Source organism: Coregonus lavaretus (genome assembly GCF_964263955.1).
Source record: "Coregonus lavaretus genome assembly, contig: HAP1_SCAFFOLD_2908, whole genome shotgun sequence".
Lineage (NCBI taxonomy): Eukaryota > Metazoa > Chordata > Actinopteri > Salmoniformes > Salmonidae > Coregonus > Coregonus lavaretus.
In genome coordinates this window covers 3,090-17,649 of record NW_028163163.1, presented here as the reverse complement: position 1 = coordinate 17,649, position 14,560 = coordinate 3,090, and the positions used below count along the sequence as shown (strand labels likewise).

The following is a 14,560-nucleotide window of genomic DNA, read 5'->3' as shown; positions in this document are numbered from 1 at the left end:
GTGGCCCACAGTCTCCTCTCTCTCCGGGTGTCTTAGTTCCTTGTTGTTCCGGATGAGTTGTCATCTATTAGCAGCTCTGCTGTGTTCTGGAACAGGGCAAGATGGAGAGAGAGACCTGCACTCTCCCCCACTGCCAACATTATCTAATGGGTAGTGTTTAAAACCCTCACTCTCAATTCCTTACTAAACATCATCACCATCCATCTAGGCTCCATATGTATGTGTGTGTGTACGTGTGTGTGTGTGTGTGTGTGTGTCTACACGGCAACTCGGATAGTGTCTGTTTTTGATACCCAATCTCCTATTGACACTTAAAGATTACCTTAAAGCTTATTGTTGAAGTTACCTTTGCAAAGTCTGTCAACAATACATCACTCGAAGCTGCCACAACTGTCAGTAAGATTGTCCATGATTGAATCTCTTCATTCAAAGACTCAATCATGAACACTCTTACTGACAGTTGTGGCTGCTTCGTGTGATGTATTGTTGTCTCTACCTTCTTGCCCTTTGTGCTGTTGTCTGCCCAATAATGTTTGTACCATGTCTTGTGCAGCTACCATGTTGTGCTGCTGCCATGTTGTGTTGCTACCATGTTGTTTTCATGTTGGGTTGCTACCTTGCTGTGTTGTCGTGTGTTGCTGCCATGCTATGTTGGTGTCTTAGGTCTCTCTTTATGTTGTTGTGTTGTCTCTCTTGTTTTGATGTGTGTTTGGTCCTATATTTATATATATTTTTTTTTAATCCCAGCCCCCGTCCCCGCAGGAGGCCTTTTGCCTTTTGGTAGGCCGTCATTGTAAATAAGAATTTGTTCTTAACTGACTTGCCTAGTTAAATAAAATAAATACAAAAATGTGATGCTACCTCTGCTAAGTCTGTCATGTTGTCTCAATCTAAAGTTGGCTTGCGTACCTTTTCTAGTTTTCCTACCTAGTTAGGTTATGAGTTCTAGGCTAATAGTTCAGTGCAGTGGTGCCTTTTTTAAACCTCTGAATCTCTCAACTTCCCCTCCACCTCTCCATCCCTCTCTTTATAGTACTCGACAGGCGTGCACTAAAGCGCGGCAGGGTCTCTCTCCCCCCTCCAACAATCACCACGCGTGTACATTTACCCATAACCCCCCGGGGGACAAAGACCTAAGAGCATAACGTGAACGGACACCAACTCTTAGATGTGGGGAACGCAGCTCTGACTGAAGCCCAGGAAGTCAGGCTGAGTCGCAAATGGCACCCTACTCCCTAAGTGCACTACTTTTGACCAGGGCCCATAGGGTTACCCACAGCGCTCTGGTCAAAAGTAGTGCACTATATAGGGAATAGGGTACCATTTGTGACCAAACGTGCCGCTCGCTGTTTCCTTAATTATAATGATCCTGCATAGGCTAGTGTGTAGAGATGGGGGGATGTCATTGGAGTGTGGGAATCACTGTTACTAAATGGAGTTGATCCAATGATATGTAAGGATCCACTGGATCGTACATTGTGGAGTGCTGCAGTCTCTTTCTAAGAGGTCAATTCTACTTGAACTTCACACTATGGTGCCGAACCTAACCGTGCACTTTTAGTGTGGTCGGCATGGTAGTCTGTAAATTAAGTAAGTATGCTTGTTGAAATTCTTACTCCCCAGGGGCCTCATTTATAAACGTTGTGTACGCATAAAATATGCCCCAAAACATGCGTGCGCCAAGTTGGCATTTATAAAAAATATCCTCCCACAAACTTTAGACCATGTGTACACACAGTTTGTAGTGGTTGAAGTGTTCCATTGCAAAAAGGTAAAGGTAACCTAGTGCAGGAATATATTACATTTGACATTTAGCAGACGCTCTTATCCAGAGCGACTTACAGGAGCAATTAGGGTTAAGTGCCTTGCTCAAGGGCACATCGACAGATTTTTCACCTAGTCGGCTCTGGATTAGAACCAGCGACCTTTCGGTTACTGCCACAACGCTCTTAACCACTAAGCTACCTGACTTATGAATAACCAAAAAACAGCTAGCTAAATAGAATAACCAGATGCAGTTATTGTCTGTTAGTGAGATGAGCGTAAAATCGATTTCTTTTATCTTTGCATTCTAAAATAATTAGAAATCTATGTCATTTCCATGATCATTGCAGTATAAATTATTTGTATTTTCTCACTATCGGCCTACAATATACCATCTCGGACGGTATTTTAAAGTATTTTGCTCTATCCGATCCAATCCGATCCGAAGTGCAGTTTAACAGTAGAACAGACGGTTCACCTTTTCCATAGATTTTTTCAGGCTACGTCTGAATAGCCTACTGTAATGTCACATTTCTCGAGTAGCCTAGACAACATTTCATTTATAAGCATAATAAATAACCATTGCAGAATAAATTCCTCACCTTTTCTGGCCAAGAGTTCATATTCCCGAAGTAGCCATACAACAAATTACCATGCGCATCTCTAATTTAATTGGGCCTATTAGATAGGCTATTACAATTAAACGTTTTTGCTCTATGCATCCGAAAGGTAGCGCGGTTTATAACAGACAGTAGAATTTAACAGGTGAACAGACAGTTGATCTTTTGAATTGAAGTGTGTACAGTCGTGGTCAAAAGTTTTGAGAATGACACAAGTATTGGTCTTCACAAAGTTTGCTGCTTCAGTGTTATTAGATATTTTTGGCAGATGTTACTATGGTATACTGAAGTATAATTATAAGCATTCCATAAGTGTCAAAGGCATTTATTGACAATTACATTAAGTTTATGCAAAGAGTCAGTATTTGCAGTGTTGACCCTTCTTTTTCAAGACCTCTGCAATCCGCCCTGGCATGCTGTCAATTAACTTCTGGGCCACATCCTGACTGATGGCAGCCCATTCTTGCATAATCAATGCTTGGAGTTTGTCAAAATTTGTGGGTTTTTGTTTGTCCACCCGCCTCTTGAGGATTGACCACAAGTTCTCAATGGGATTAAGGTCTGGGGAGTTTCCTTGCCATGGACCCAAAATATCGATGTTTTGTTCCCGAGCCACTTAGTTATCACTTTTGCCTTATGGCAAGGTGCTCCATCATGCTGGAAAAGGCATTGTTCGTCACCAAACTGTTCTTGGATGGTTGGGAGAAGTTGCTGTCTGAGGATGTGTTGGTACCATTCTTTATTCATGGCTGTGTTCTTAGGCAAAATTGTGAGTGAGCCCACTCCCTTGGCTGAGAAGCAACCCCACACATGAATGGTCTCAGGATGCTTTACTGTTGGCATGACACAGGACTGATGGTAGCGCTCACCTTGTCTTCTCCAGACAAGCTTTTTTCCGGATGCCCCAAACAATCGGAAAGGGGATTCATCAGAGAAAATGACTTTACCCCAGTCCTCAGCAGTCCAATCCCTGTACCTTTTGCAGAATATCAGTCTGTCCCTGATGTTTTTCCTGGAGAGAAGTGGCTTCCTCACTGCCCTTCTTGACACCAGGCCTTCCTCCAAAAGTCTTTGCCTCACTGTGCGTGCAGATGCACTCACACCTGCCTGCTGCCATTCCTGAGCAAGCTCTGCACTGGTGGTGCCCCGATCCCGCAGCTGAATCAACTTTAGGAGACGGTCCTGGCGCTTGCTGGACTTTCTTGGGCGCCCTGACGCAACAATTGAACCTCTCTCCTTGAAGTTCTTGATGATCCGATAAATGGTTGATTTAGGTGCAATCTTACTAGCAGCAATCTCCTTGCCTGTGAAGCCCTTTTTGTGCAAAGCAATGATGACGGCACGTGTTTCCTTGCAGGTAACCATGGTTAACAGAGGAAGAACAATGATTTCAAGCACCACCCTCCTTTTAAAGCTTCCAGTCTGTTATTCAATCAGCATGACAGAGTGATCTCCAGCCTTGTCCTCGTCAACACTCTCACCTGTGTTAACGAGAGAATCACTGACATGAATCTGGCCGACATATCAGTATGGATGACGGATCACCACCTCAAGCTGAACCCTGGCAAGACGGAGCTGCTCTTCCTCCCGGGGAAGGACTGCCCGTTCCATGATCTCGCCATCACGGTTGACAACTCCGTTGTGTCCTCCTCCCAGAGTGCGAAGAGCCTTGGCGTGACCCTGGACAACACCCTGTCGTTCTCCGCCAACATCAAGGCGGTGACCCGATCCTGCAGGTTCATGCTCTACAACATTCGGAGAGTACGACCCTGCCTTACACAGGAAGCGGCACAGGTCCTAATCCAGGCACTTGTCATCTCCCGTCTGGATTACTGCAACTCGCTGTTGGCTGGGCTCCCTGCCTGTGCCATTAAACCCCTACAACTCATCCAGAATGCCGCAGCCCGTCTGGTGTTCAACCTTCCCAAGTTCTCTCACGTCACCCCCCTCCTCCGCACACTCCACTGGCTTCCAGTTGAAGCTCGCATCCGTTACAAGACCATGGTGCTTGCCTATGGAGCAGTGAGGGGAACGGCACCTCCGTACCTTCAGGCTCTGATCAGTCCCTACACCCAGGCGAGGGCATTGCGTTCATCCACCTCTGGCCTGCTGGCTCCCCTTCCTCTGCGGAAGCATAGTTCCCGCTCAGCCCAGTCAAAGCTGTTCGCTGCTCTGGCACCCCAATGGTGGAACAAGCTCCCTCACGACGCCAGGACAGCGGAGTCACTCACCACCTTCCGGAGACATTTGAAACCCCACCTCTTTAAGGAACACCTGGGATAGGATAAAGTAATCCTTCTACCCCCCCCCCCCCCCCCCCCCCCCCAAAAAAAAAAAAAGTATAATTGTAAAGTGGTTATCCCACTGGCTATAGGGTGAATGCACCAATTTGTAGTCGCTCTGGATAAGAGCGTCTGCTAAATGACGTAAATGTGCCCTTGAGCAAGGCACTTAACCCTAATTGCTCCTGTAAGTCGCTCTGGATAAGAGCGTCTGCTAAATGACTAAAATGTAAATGTAAATGTAATGGCAGCTGGTCCTTTTGTGGCAGGGCTGAAATGCAGTGGAAATTTTATTTTTGGGATTAAGTTCATTTTCATGGCAAAGAGGGACTTTGCAATTAATTGCAATTCATCTGATCACTCTTCATAACATTCTGGAGTATATGCAAATTGCCATCATAAAAACTGTGGCAGCAGACTTTGAAAATTAATATTTGTGTAATTCTCAAATCTTTTGACCACGACTGTAGGCTACCACTGTAAGTAGGCCTACTGTAGTTTGTAAAAAATTCAAAGGAAACCAATATTTCAGAATTCACAGGCAGTGCAGCATATTTAGGTTTGGATAAAGTAAATGCTAAACATTATTGAATTAAAACTATCTGTTTACAGGTCCACAACAATTTGCAATTGTGTTTCTGTTTTAGAAACGGTCAGATAGCCTACAGCAAATGTCTTGGCCTAATTCCAATACTTCCAAAGTATACAGCAAATAAGGGCGTTATTGTCACCATAAAAGGTGAAAGATGGGCATTAAATTTTAAATGCTCGTTCATGCGCGCACAGTTTTACGACAGGTCTGATTTATTTAGAGAGGGCAACTGAGATGACAGAGGACGAGTGCAGATGCTCGGGAGTACATCAAGGTTACATGACAGTTGCCGACGTGCAGTGAGCCTAGCTACCGGCTACAGAGACCAGTTGGTTTGCAGACCAGTCATCATTGCTCCGGGTCCAGACCTGTCTGACCCTGTCCCTGACCAAGGCTCCTGAGACTTCCAGCTGGCTCTGACCGACTGATACACCCTCCCTCCTTCCACACAGACATTTATCACACCATGTCACATGATTAATTTATTTATTTAATTGTTTATTTATTTAGATGGACTGCACATCAGCTCTTAGCTGCCAATGTTGTACACCTTGACAATCAACTAAACCTTAATATAAACTGGGTGGTTCGAGCCCTGAATGCTGATTGGCTGACAGCCGTGGTATATCAGACCGTATACCGCGGGTATGACAGACGTTGGTAACCAGTTTATAATAGCAATAAGGCACCTCAGGGTTTGTGGTATATGGCCAATATACCACGGCTAAGGGCTGTGTCCAGGAACTCCGCGTTGCGTCGTGCGTAAGAACAGCCCTTAGCCGTGGTATATTGGCCATATACCACACCTCCTCAAGCCTTATTGCGTAAATATAGCATTCATTAAGTCTTCATAACACTCTTTTGTCATAGGAGACACACAATTCTCTTGACATTAAACCTCAGCGCTAACAACCCTTAAACACTAACACCCCCTCAGCATGGTAGAGCTGTACAGTGCTACAGGGGTACCTCCCTCCTCCTGGATTGAGGTAAATGCCAAAGGGCAGTGGCTCTATATTGGACTCTGTCTCAGGTGTACCAGCTCACATGTCAGCTAGCGTTCCCACAACGGCAGCGGGCTAATGCATGTTTGATAAGGCCAGTGTGATACACACACACACTCAGGTCTGCAGTCGCCCGCCCAGCCCTAACTCATGCATTAGAAATGAGACCGGGTCACCCGGGGAAGAGACACCACAACATCAGTAACAACTCAGAACAGCAGAGGGAAGAGACACCACAACATCTGTAACAACTCAGAACAGCAGAGGGAAGAGACACCACAACATCAGTAACAACTCAGAACAGCAGAGGGAAGAGACACCACAACATCTGTAACAACTCAGAACAGCAGAGGGAAGAGACACCACAACATCAGTAACAACTCAGAACAGCAGAGGGAAGAGACACCACAACATCAGTAACAACTCAGAACAGCAGAGGGAAGAGACACCACAACATCAGTAACAACTCAGAACAGCAGAGGGAAGAGACACCACAACATCTGTAACAACTCAGAACAGCAGAGGGAAGAGACACCACAACATCTGTAACAACTCAGAACAGCAGAGGGAAGAGACACCACAACATCAGTAACAACTCAGAACAGCAGAGGGAAGAGACACCACAACATCAGTAACAACTCAGAACAGCAGAGGGAAGAGACACCACAACATCAGTAACAACTCAGAACAGCAGAGGGAAGAGACACCACAACATCTGTAACAACTCAGAACAGCAGAGGGAAGAGACACCACAACATCAGTAACAACTCAGAACAGCAGAGGGAAGAGACACCACAACATCAGTAACAACTCAGAACAGCAGAGGGAAGAGACACCACAACATCAGTAACAACTCAGAACAGCAGAGGGAAGAGACACCACAACATCAGTAACAACTCAGAACAGCAGAGGGAAGAGACACCACAACATCAGTAACAACTCAGAACAGCAGAGGGAAGAGACACCACAACATCAGTAACAACTCAGAACAGCAGAGGGAAGAGACACCACAACATCAGTAACAACTCAGAACAGCAGAGGGAAGAGACACCACAACATCAGTAACAACTCAGAACAGCAGAGGGAAGAGACACCACAACATCAGTAACAACTCAGAACAGCAGAGGGAAGAGACACCACAACATCAGTAACAACTCAGAACAGCAGAGGGAAGAGACACCACAACATCAGTAACAACTCAGAACAGCAGAGGGAAGAGACACCACAACATCAGTAACAACTCAGAACAGCAGAGGGAAGAGACACCACAACATCTGTAACAACTCAGAACAGCAGAGGGAAGAGACACCACATCAGTAACAACTCAGAACAGCAGAGGGAAGGGGATACTGTTAGACATGGTCACTGACTGGATGCAGTGAATACACCCTTCATTTGCTACTACCTGCTTCCCACGCATCTGATGAACCGTGATGACATTATGTCAAAGTGATGGCATTTAGAAATACCTATTAGCCTGCTGAATGAAGTGGTTAATGCCATCATTGTGCATATGAATGGCTTCCTAAATGTTTTATTTAGTCAACCTATATTCATCCAGGCAAGTCAGTTAAAGATGCACTTGGCAGAAATCGCTCCGCCATTTCAGTTTATGTGACAAAACAAGCAAGTCAAGTATAGAGAATCATTGTACCATCTAAACCGCTGTGAAATATATTTTCCATAACCAACAATATTGTATTTTCAGCTGTTTGAAGCTGGTGTACAAAACCCAAAGTAAAAGATGCAAAAACTAAACTTAAAAACGGGAAGCATAGAAATAACGCACATAGAACAGATCTACCACTTCTTAGACTTGCTTTCAATGAGAATGACAGATCTATAAATTTCATTTCTATGTGAATGTGGTCGGGTCGCCCAAAAAATTACCTATTGCAGCTTTAAGAACTAATTCTCACATACCATGACAACCTGACAAGTATTGGGTTGGTTGATCATGTTTGAGTGTGCAGTAGGGTTGACCATGTTGTTGGGGTGAATAGGGGTGGAGTTTATAGAGAACACGCTAGGTGAGGCAGTACTATCGGTCGCACTCACTGTTGTCTAGGTGTAGTAGTGAGCTCATAGGCTCTATAGGCTTCCTATTGTCGCTGGGCCATTCATTGAAGCAGCACTGTCCTGGATATGAAAATAAAACTGATCCTTATTATAGCCCCTCTCATTCTCACTCTGACCCAGATTAACACACACTGACAGGCAGGTGGGAGTCTATTAGCCTGTATACCACAAGCTATCTATCTTAGTTATTGGATATGGAGCTGCAGTTTGTTCCTCGTTCAGACCAAGCTCTCGCATCTGTAGTCCAAAGGTTTAGAACACGTGTTCCCAGAGGACTGCTAGCCGTTCCTCGCTAGCTAAATGGAGGTTCCTCTCTCTCTCTCTCTCCGGATCTTTCCCTCTCAGGAACCTGCTGCATATCTGTTGTTGTTTCCGTGGAAAAAGCAAAGTGACTCCATCTGGTGTTGCAGTATCTCAGCAAACATGCTTTCCTCTTCATCGTTATCATGTGCAAAATATCTGGGGTGTGTTCATTAAAGCGCAACGTAACAAAACGTTTTCCTATCGGATTAGTTCAGGTCGTCCTACCATGTTTGTCTGTTTTTCTGACGTTTGGTGCCTAATGAATGCCACCCCGATCTTTTCTGTTTCTCCATTTAGTTCAGTTTAGTCTCTGTCTCTGCATTCACCCTCATACTGCATGTCCCAAATGGCACCCTATTCTGGAGTTTCCCAACTCCAGTCCTCCAGTGCCCCCAAAAGCACACATTTTTGTTGTAGTCGCCCAGACAAACTCACCTGATTCCACTCATTGAGGGCTTGATGATTCGTTGACAAGTTGAATCAGGTGTGGTTGTCCGGGGTTACAACAAAAATGTGTGCTTTTGGGGGTACTGGAGGACTGGAGTTGGGAAACACTGCCCTTCTGCAGTACCTTTGACCAGAGCGCTATGGGGCCTGCTCAAAAGTAGTGCACTAAATGGGGAATAGGGTGCCATTTGGGACGTACACTACTGTACGTCTATGGCCTTTCTAACATTGCCTAAGCTTCGACAGAGCTGTTGTTTGTAACTTTTATGAAAGGCCATTTCTGGAACAGTGTGGTGAGGCTCTTTGTAGTGTCACCTCCTATCAATACTAAATACAGAGACCAACTTTCCGGCATCTTTACTGTTCCCCTGGTTATGAGTATCAAAGCCAGTTTCATTAATAAGGGAGAATATTTTGTCCTAAGCGGGTTGACCTCATTGGTTTAAATGGCAACAGATTTCTGCTTATTGTAATACCACCTACTGTATGAATGGCAGGGTATCAGTTGTTTGAAGATACTTCCAAGAGAAAATTATTTTGAATTTGGGATTCAAGCATTACATGAGTTTCCATATCATAAGTAATTAGATTATGTTGATACACTGGGTGCTTTTGTTAAAATGTGTGGTGTTGTAGTGCATTTTTAGTGGTGTAATATCCAGTTTAATCACTTCCTATCTTTGACCAACAGAGGGCAGCAGAGTTCTCTCTCTCTCTGTCATGCTCTCTCGCTCTCTCTCTGTCTGTCTCTGTTTATGAAACTGTTATGTTCATATCGTAGACACTGTCAAGTAAAGTCTTATCGGCATTGGAGATAATAAATTGCTAACTGTGATGTGATATTGATGCCTGTGTTTCCTTGTCGTTGTGTTTTCAAAGGAGGACTCTGAAGAGTATGGACTCCACTCCAGTGACTGAACTAAGGGGTCAGTTGAAGGGGCCTTAGAAGGAGACCACTCCTCACTTCTAGTCCAAAAGTGCACTTCAATATCTACCTCCCAGTGACTCCTAGGCCTATAGGGACCACTGACTACTTATCACTGGTATTGAGTTGATCTGAGTCAGCTTTAATCAATGACTCACCTTCCTCAATAGACGTCTGCCTACGTAGATGAACAAGAGTTGCTGTAAGCATGGAGTTGTCAGCGGTTTGACCTTGTTTTGAGGTCTTTAGCAGTTAGCAGCATTAGCTTTCCCCACGCACCACCCAGGACCAGGCCAGAGATGAGTGTGTCTCAGCCCGGGGAACGCGTCCCTGTCGGGGGCATGAACAGCTCCGGAATGAGGCTCCCCCTCCTCCGCACCGGCGACCAAAATGGCAATGCTTTCCCTGTCTCCTCTTCCTCCTCTTCCTCTTCCTCCCCAGACTCCCTGCAGAGTCTGAGCAGCCTGGACGTCGACATGGAATGCGTGATGACGACCCAAATCAAAATGGCCGGCGTCTCACCCGCTGAGGAACCGCCTCAGACAGAGTTCTCGGAATCCAACGAGAACTCGGTGTCCGTCTACGTGGACGCTGATGAGGACTCCTGGAACGAAAACCTGACCTTCGCCATGAGCATTGCTGGGATACGGGAGCATAGCAACGGTATCCAGGGCGATCTCCATGATGACGTCAGCAGTGTGGCGAGCAACAGCGGTGGGAGAAGGGACTCTTCTCCGGACTCTGCGGCCACGGAGATCCCCGGTGACGATGATGTTGAAGATGATGAGGAAGGGTCGTTCCTGTCGATGAGCTCGGACATGGTGATGAGGAGAATCAGCCTGAGCGACTCGGAGCGGCTCCCCAGCAGCGGGGTGTCCATCCTGGAGGACTCGGACACGGCCTCCCCCTCTACCACTGCTCCCATCCAAGCTCCACTCTCCGCCCCACTACCTGACCTCTGTAAGGGCCTTGAGGGGAGGAAGAGTCCTCATGCTGGGTCCGTCACCATGGAACTCCAGAACCTCCAGACCAGGGGCAGGAACTCACCAGGTCTGCCCGATAGAGAGGCGCTTCAGGTGGGAGTGGATCTGCCCGAGGAGGCCTGCCCTCTGGATGTTCTCCCCATGGGGGAGACAGCAGACACTGAGCCTGGTGTGGCACTAGAGGTTATTCTCAGTGAGACTATAGTGTCTCCTGATTCTCAAGGCTTCACTGTCATCTCCCAGACCTCTACCCCAGTACAAGTCTCCAAGAGTGTGGATTTGGCAGTGTCCCCCTTTACCGTTCCCCAGTCTCCAAACGAAGGGTCCCAGGGTGCGAGCCCCGGCTTCCGCAAGACCAAGCAACACCCGGGTGCAACTCGGGTCAAACCGAACGCCGCCATCGCCAAGTCAACAGTCACCACGACATCCAAACCTGGTAAGACCGACATCAAGAGGTTCCCCAAACCCGACCTGAAGAACGTCAAGTCTAAGATCATGTCCAGGCCCACCTCTGCACCCAGAACAGCCAATCAGACGCAGGGAAAAGCTGCTCCAGCCAATGAAAAGAAAGCCCCAGACGGAGTCAAAAGGCAAAGGTCGTCTTTGGGTCAAACCAAAGTAGCTTCGCTGAAGCCGGGCACCAAACCCAGACCCAATCAAAACGCTGAGCCCAGAGTCTCTAACCAATCAGAGAAGAGGAGGACGGGCACTGTAGCCAATGGTATTCGCTCCACCTCCAGCAGCTCTCTGGGTTCAGAGTTGGCTGTGGATGGGCACCAGAGGACCCCTGGAGAGGGTGTCCCAAATGGAGAAGAGAAGGGTACTACAGGAGGGTGTACTAGAGAGGACACTACAGAGGGAGCAGGGGGTGAGACGCCTGCAGAACAAAGGAGAAGCAACGGCACGGTAAGTAGTGTGTGTTCTCTCTCTCTCTCTCTCTCTCTGTCTCTAGCTCTCTCTATCTCTCTCTCTCTCTCTCTCTCTGTCTCTCTCTGTCTCTAGCTCTCTCTCTCTCTCTCTCTCTCTCTCTCTCTCTCTCTCTCTCTCTCTCCCTTGATGTAAACACTGATCAGTACGTCACATGATAGAAGACCCCACACCAGATTGCCCTCACCCAATTCAACTTGGTCAGATCAGTGATTTCCTCCAAGAAGTTAGGAAGGATGTATTTTTAGTATCCACAACAGGGCCTGTTAGTGAACTGACTGAGCTTTGCAGTCACCAGGAACATACTGTACTTTATCATGATGATATGACGCATGTATAGACCAAACCCAAGGCTGGTTTCATCCCTAAACGGTTTGGAGCAGTGGTTTTAGGTGAGGGAGTGGTTTTTTGCTGGCATTTTTCCTTTAAAACCATTGACAGGTTTCAACTCTTCCTGTGTTTGTGAGTGGCGTGATTGAATAGTTGCTCAGGCAAGTCTGAAGTCTGGCTGTGAGCATGTCATCACATGACTTAACTATGTTGTTATTCAGGCTTAAGTAATCCCTGGCTAGAGGGCTTTGGGTTTAAATGTCAACTGTATCATTCACTGCAGAGCGTTTTCAAGACCAGTTATACTGTTGAACATTGAACACAGACGGGTTTTGTTTTTGGGTTCTGTTGAACGACAACATGAAGTGCAGCGAGCCCAATCATTTTCTATGGAATGTCTTGACATCTGTGTGTGTGTGTGACACGTCGGTTGTTGAGAATGTTCCGCCACATTCTGTTCTCAGTTTGAAACTGTCCTCAGGACAGATTTGTTTCTCAGACACTTCTCATATGAAGGCAAAAGCCATTTGTCAAACTGTTCTGAACAGCCTAAGAATAGTCTGAACATTTATAGTAGTCAGTTAAGTATTTTCTTTGAAAACTCGCCTGCAAACTCACTCCATATGTGCCCTGTGTTTATAGAAGACGAAAGAGGGAGGAATTTGAAAGAGGGAGAGGAAAGAATGAGGGAGGAAAGAAAGAGAGAGAGAGAAACTGGTCCCAGCAGTGAATCCCAGAGGGAATGTAGTACAATAGCAACATTTTTTACCTCAGAGTTCCAGCCTACTCCTATTTCCCCTTCCTTCCTCCTCCCTCCCTCTCTCTCTCTCCTCCCCCTCCTTCTCACTCCTCCTGCCTGTGTGCGTCTACTTCCACATTTCTGCCTCCGACTCTGTAATGGCCAACACCATGGTCTCGGTGCGCAGCTCCGAGCTGGGCCCCATGGGCTGGGACGCGGTAACTAAACGACAGCTCTTTCTGCAGAAGGTCTCCTCCAAGCTGGGGACCTCATCGGCCAGGCAGCTGCCACAGGTCAAGGGCAGGGGGGCCGGGGGAGCGAGCAACACTGGGGGACCCTCCCTGTCTCCCACCTCTCCAGCTCCAGTAGGAGGGAGTCTTGGCTCCAGGCTGCCCCCTCCTGCTCCTCCTACGACGGGGAAAGACGGCCAGACCACTGGGAGTGGGTCTCCACCGAGAGGACGACCAAGTCCGCCAGCTGGTGAGTACACACACACACACACACGATCTCTCTGTTGCTCCATGTGTTTGTTTCTGTCTGATTGTCTTGATCTGATCTGTGTTGATTGTGTGTGTGTGTGTGTGTGTGTGTGTGGCGCGTACGAGTGTGTGTCTTGTTCACCCAAACCAGAGTGTGTGTTTAAAGTGTCCTTGTCTCTGACACTGCAGAGCTGACAGTTAAAATGCTTTTCACGGTCCACTGCACCTCACAAGCACACACACACACATTCTCTCACGCACAGTTTCAAGTCTGTACACACACAGCAATGTCTGTTCTACACTGTCATTTCTTCACTTTGTCAAGTTGCAGGCAGGCGGGCGGGCGGGCGGGCGTGTGGATCTCCAGACTGTGTGTTTCTGCTTGGGTCTGTCTCAGTGCTGCACAGTTACATAAGATAACTCACTCTCTCTATTTTTCTCTCTCTCTCTCTCTCTCTCTCTCTCTCTCTCTCTCTGTCTCTCTGTCTCTCTCTCTGTCTCTGTCTCTCTCTCTGTCTCTCTCTCTGTCTGTTACATCATGTTCCCTCACCACATGTAGCCTACTGCATCTTTTAAGAGCCATTTAAAATGGGAGACTGACTGTGTGTGTTTGCCTGTGACCTTGCATGTGTCTGGGGTCTAATTTTACTCCAACTTCCCTCTCAGTGTGTCCTCAGAGGAAGTTGAAAGCATATGTAACCTTGTCTCTCTCTCTGTCTCTCTCTCTCTTTCTCTCTCTCTTTCTCTGTCTGTCTCTCTCTCTATGTATCTCTCTATGTATCTCTCTCTATGTATCTCTCTCTCTGTCTCTCTCTCTCTCTGTCGCTCTCTCTGTCTCTCTCGCTCTCTCTCTATGTCTCTGTCTCTGTCTCTCTCTCTCTCTCTCTCTCTCTCTCTCTCTCTCTCTCTGTCTCTCTCTCTCTCTGTCTCTCTCACTCTCTCTTTGTGTCTTTCTCTCCTTCTTCCTTCTTTTTGGATTATTTCTTTCTTTCGGGTCCTCTCTTCCTTTTGCCCGAGGGGTTTGATCTAATGTTTGTTCCTCTGTGTCCCCATACACACAAAAGGCTTTCTTTTCTTGCGTCTGCT

At 46.8% G+C, this 14,560-nt stretch overlaps 1 protein-coding gene across 1 annotated transcript in view; it reads left to right on the top strand.

Moving 5' to 3' along the window:
* LOC311118427 (uncharacterized protein) overlaps window positions 1–13,475 on the top strand; it is a gene marked incomplete at its 3' end in the record, with an annotated part of 30,500 nt that extends 17,025 nt beyond the window's left edge. The window contains exons 2-3 of the mRNA XM_084193230.1: window positions 9,971–11,905; window positions 13,241–13,475. Coding sequence (XP_084049356.1) covers window positions 10,316–11,905; window positions 13,241–13,475 — 1,825 coding nt within the window. The remainder of the gene's footprint in view (window positions 1–9,970; window positions 11,906–13,240) is intronic.
* Window positions 13,476–14,560: the final 1,085 nt, after the last annotated feature.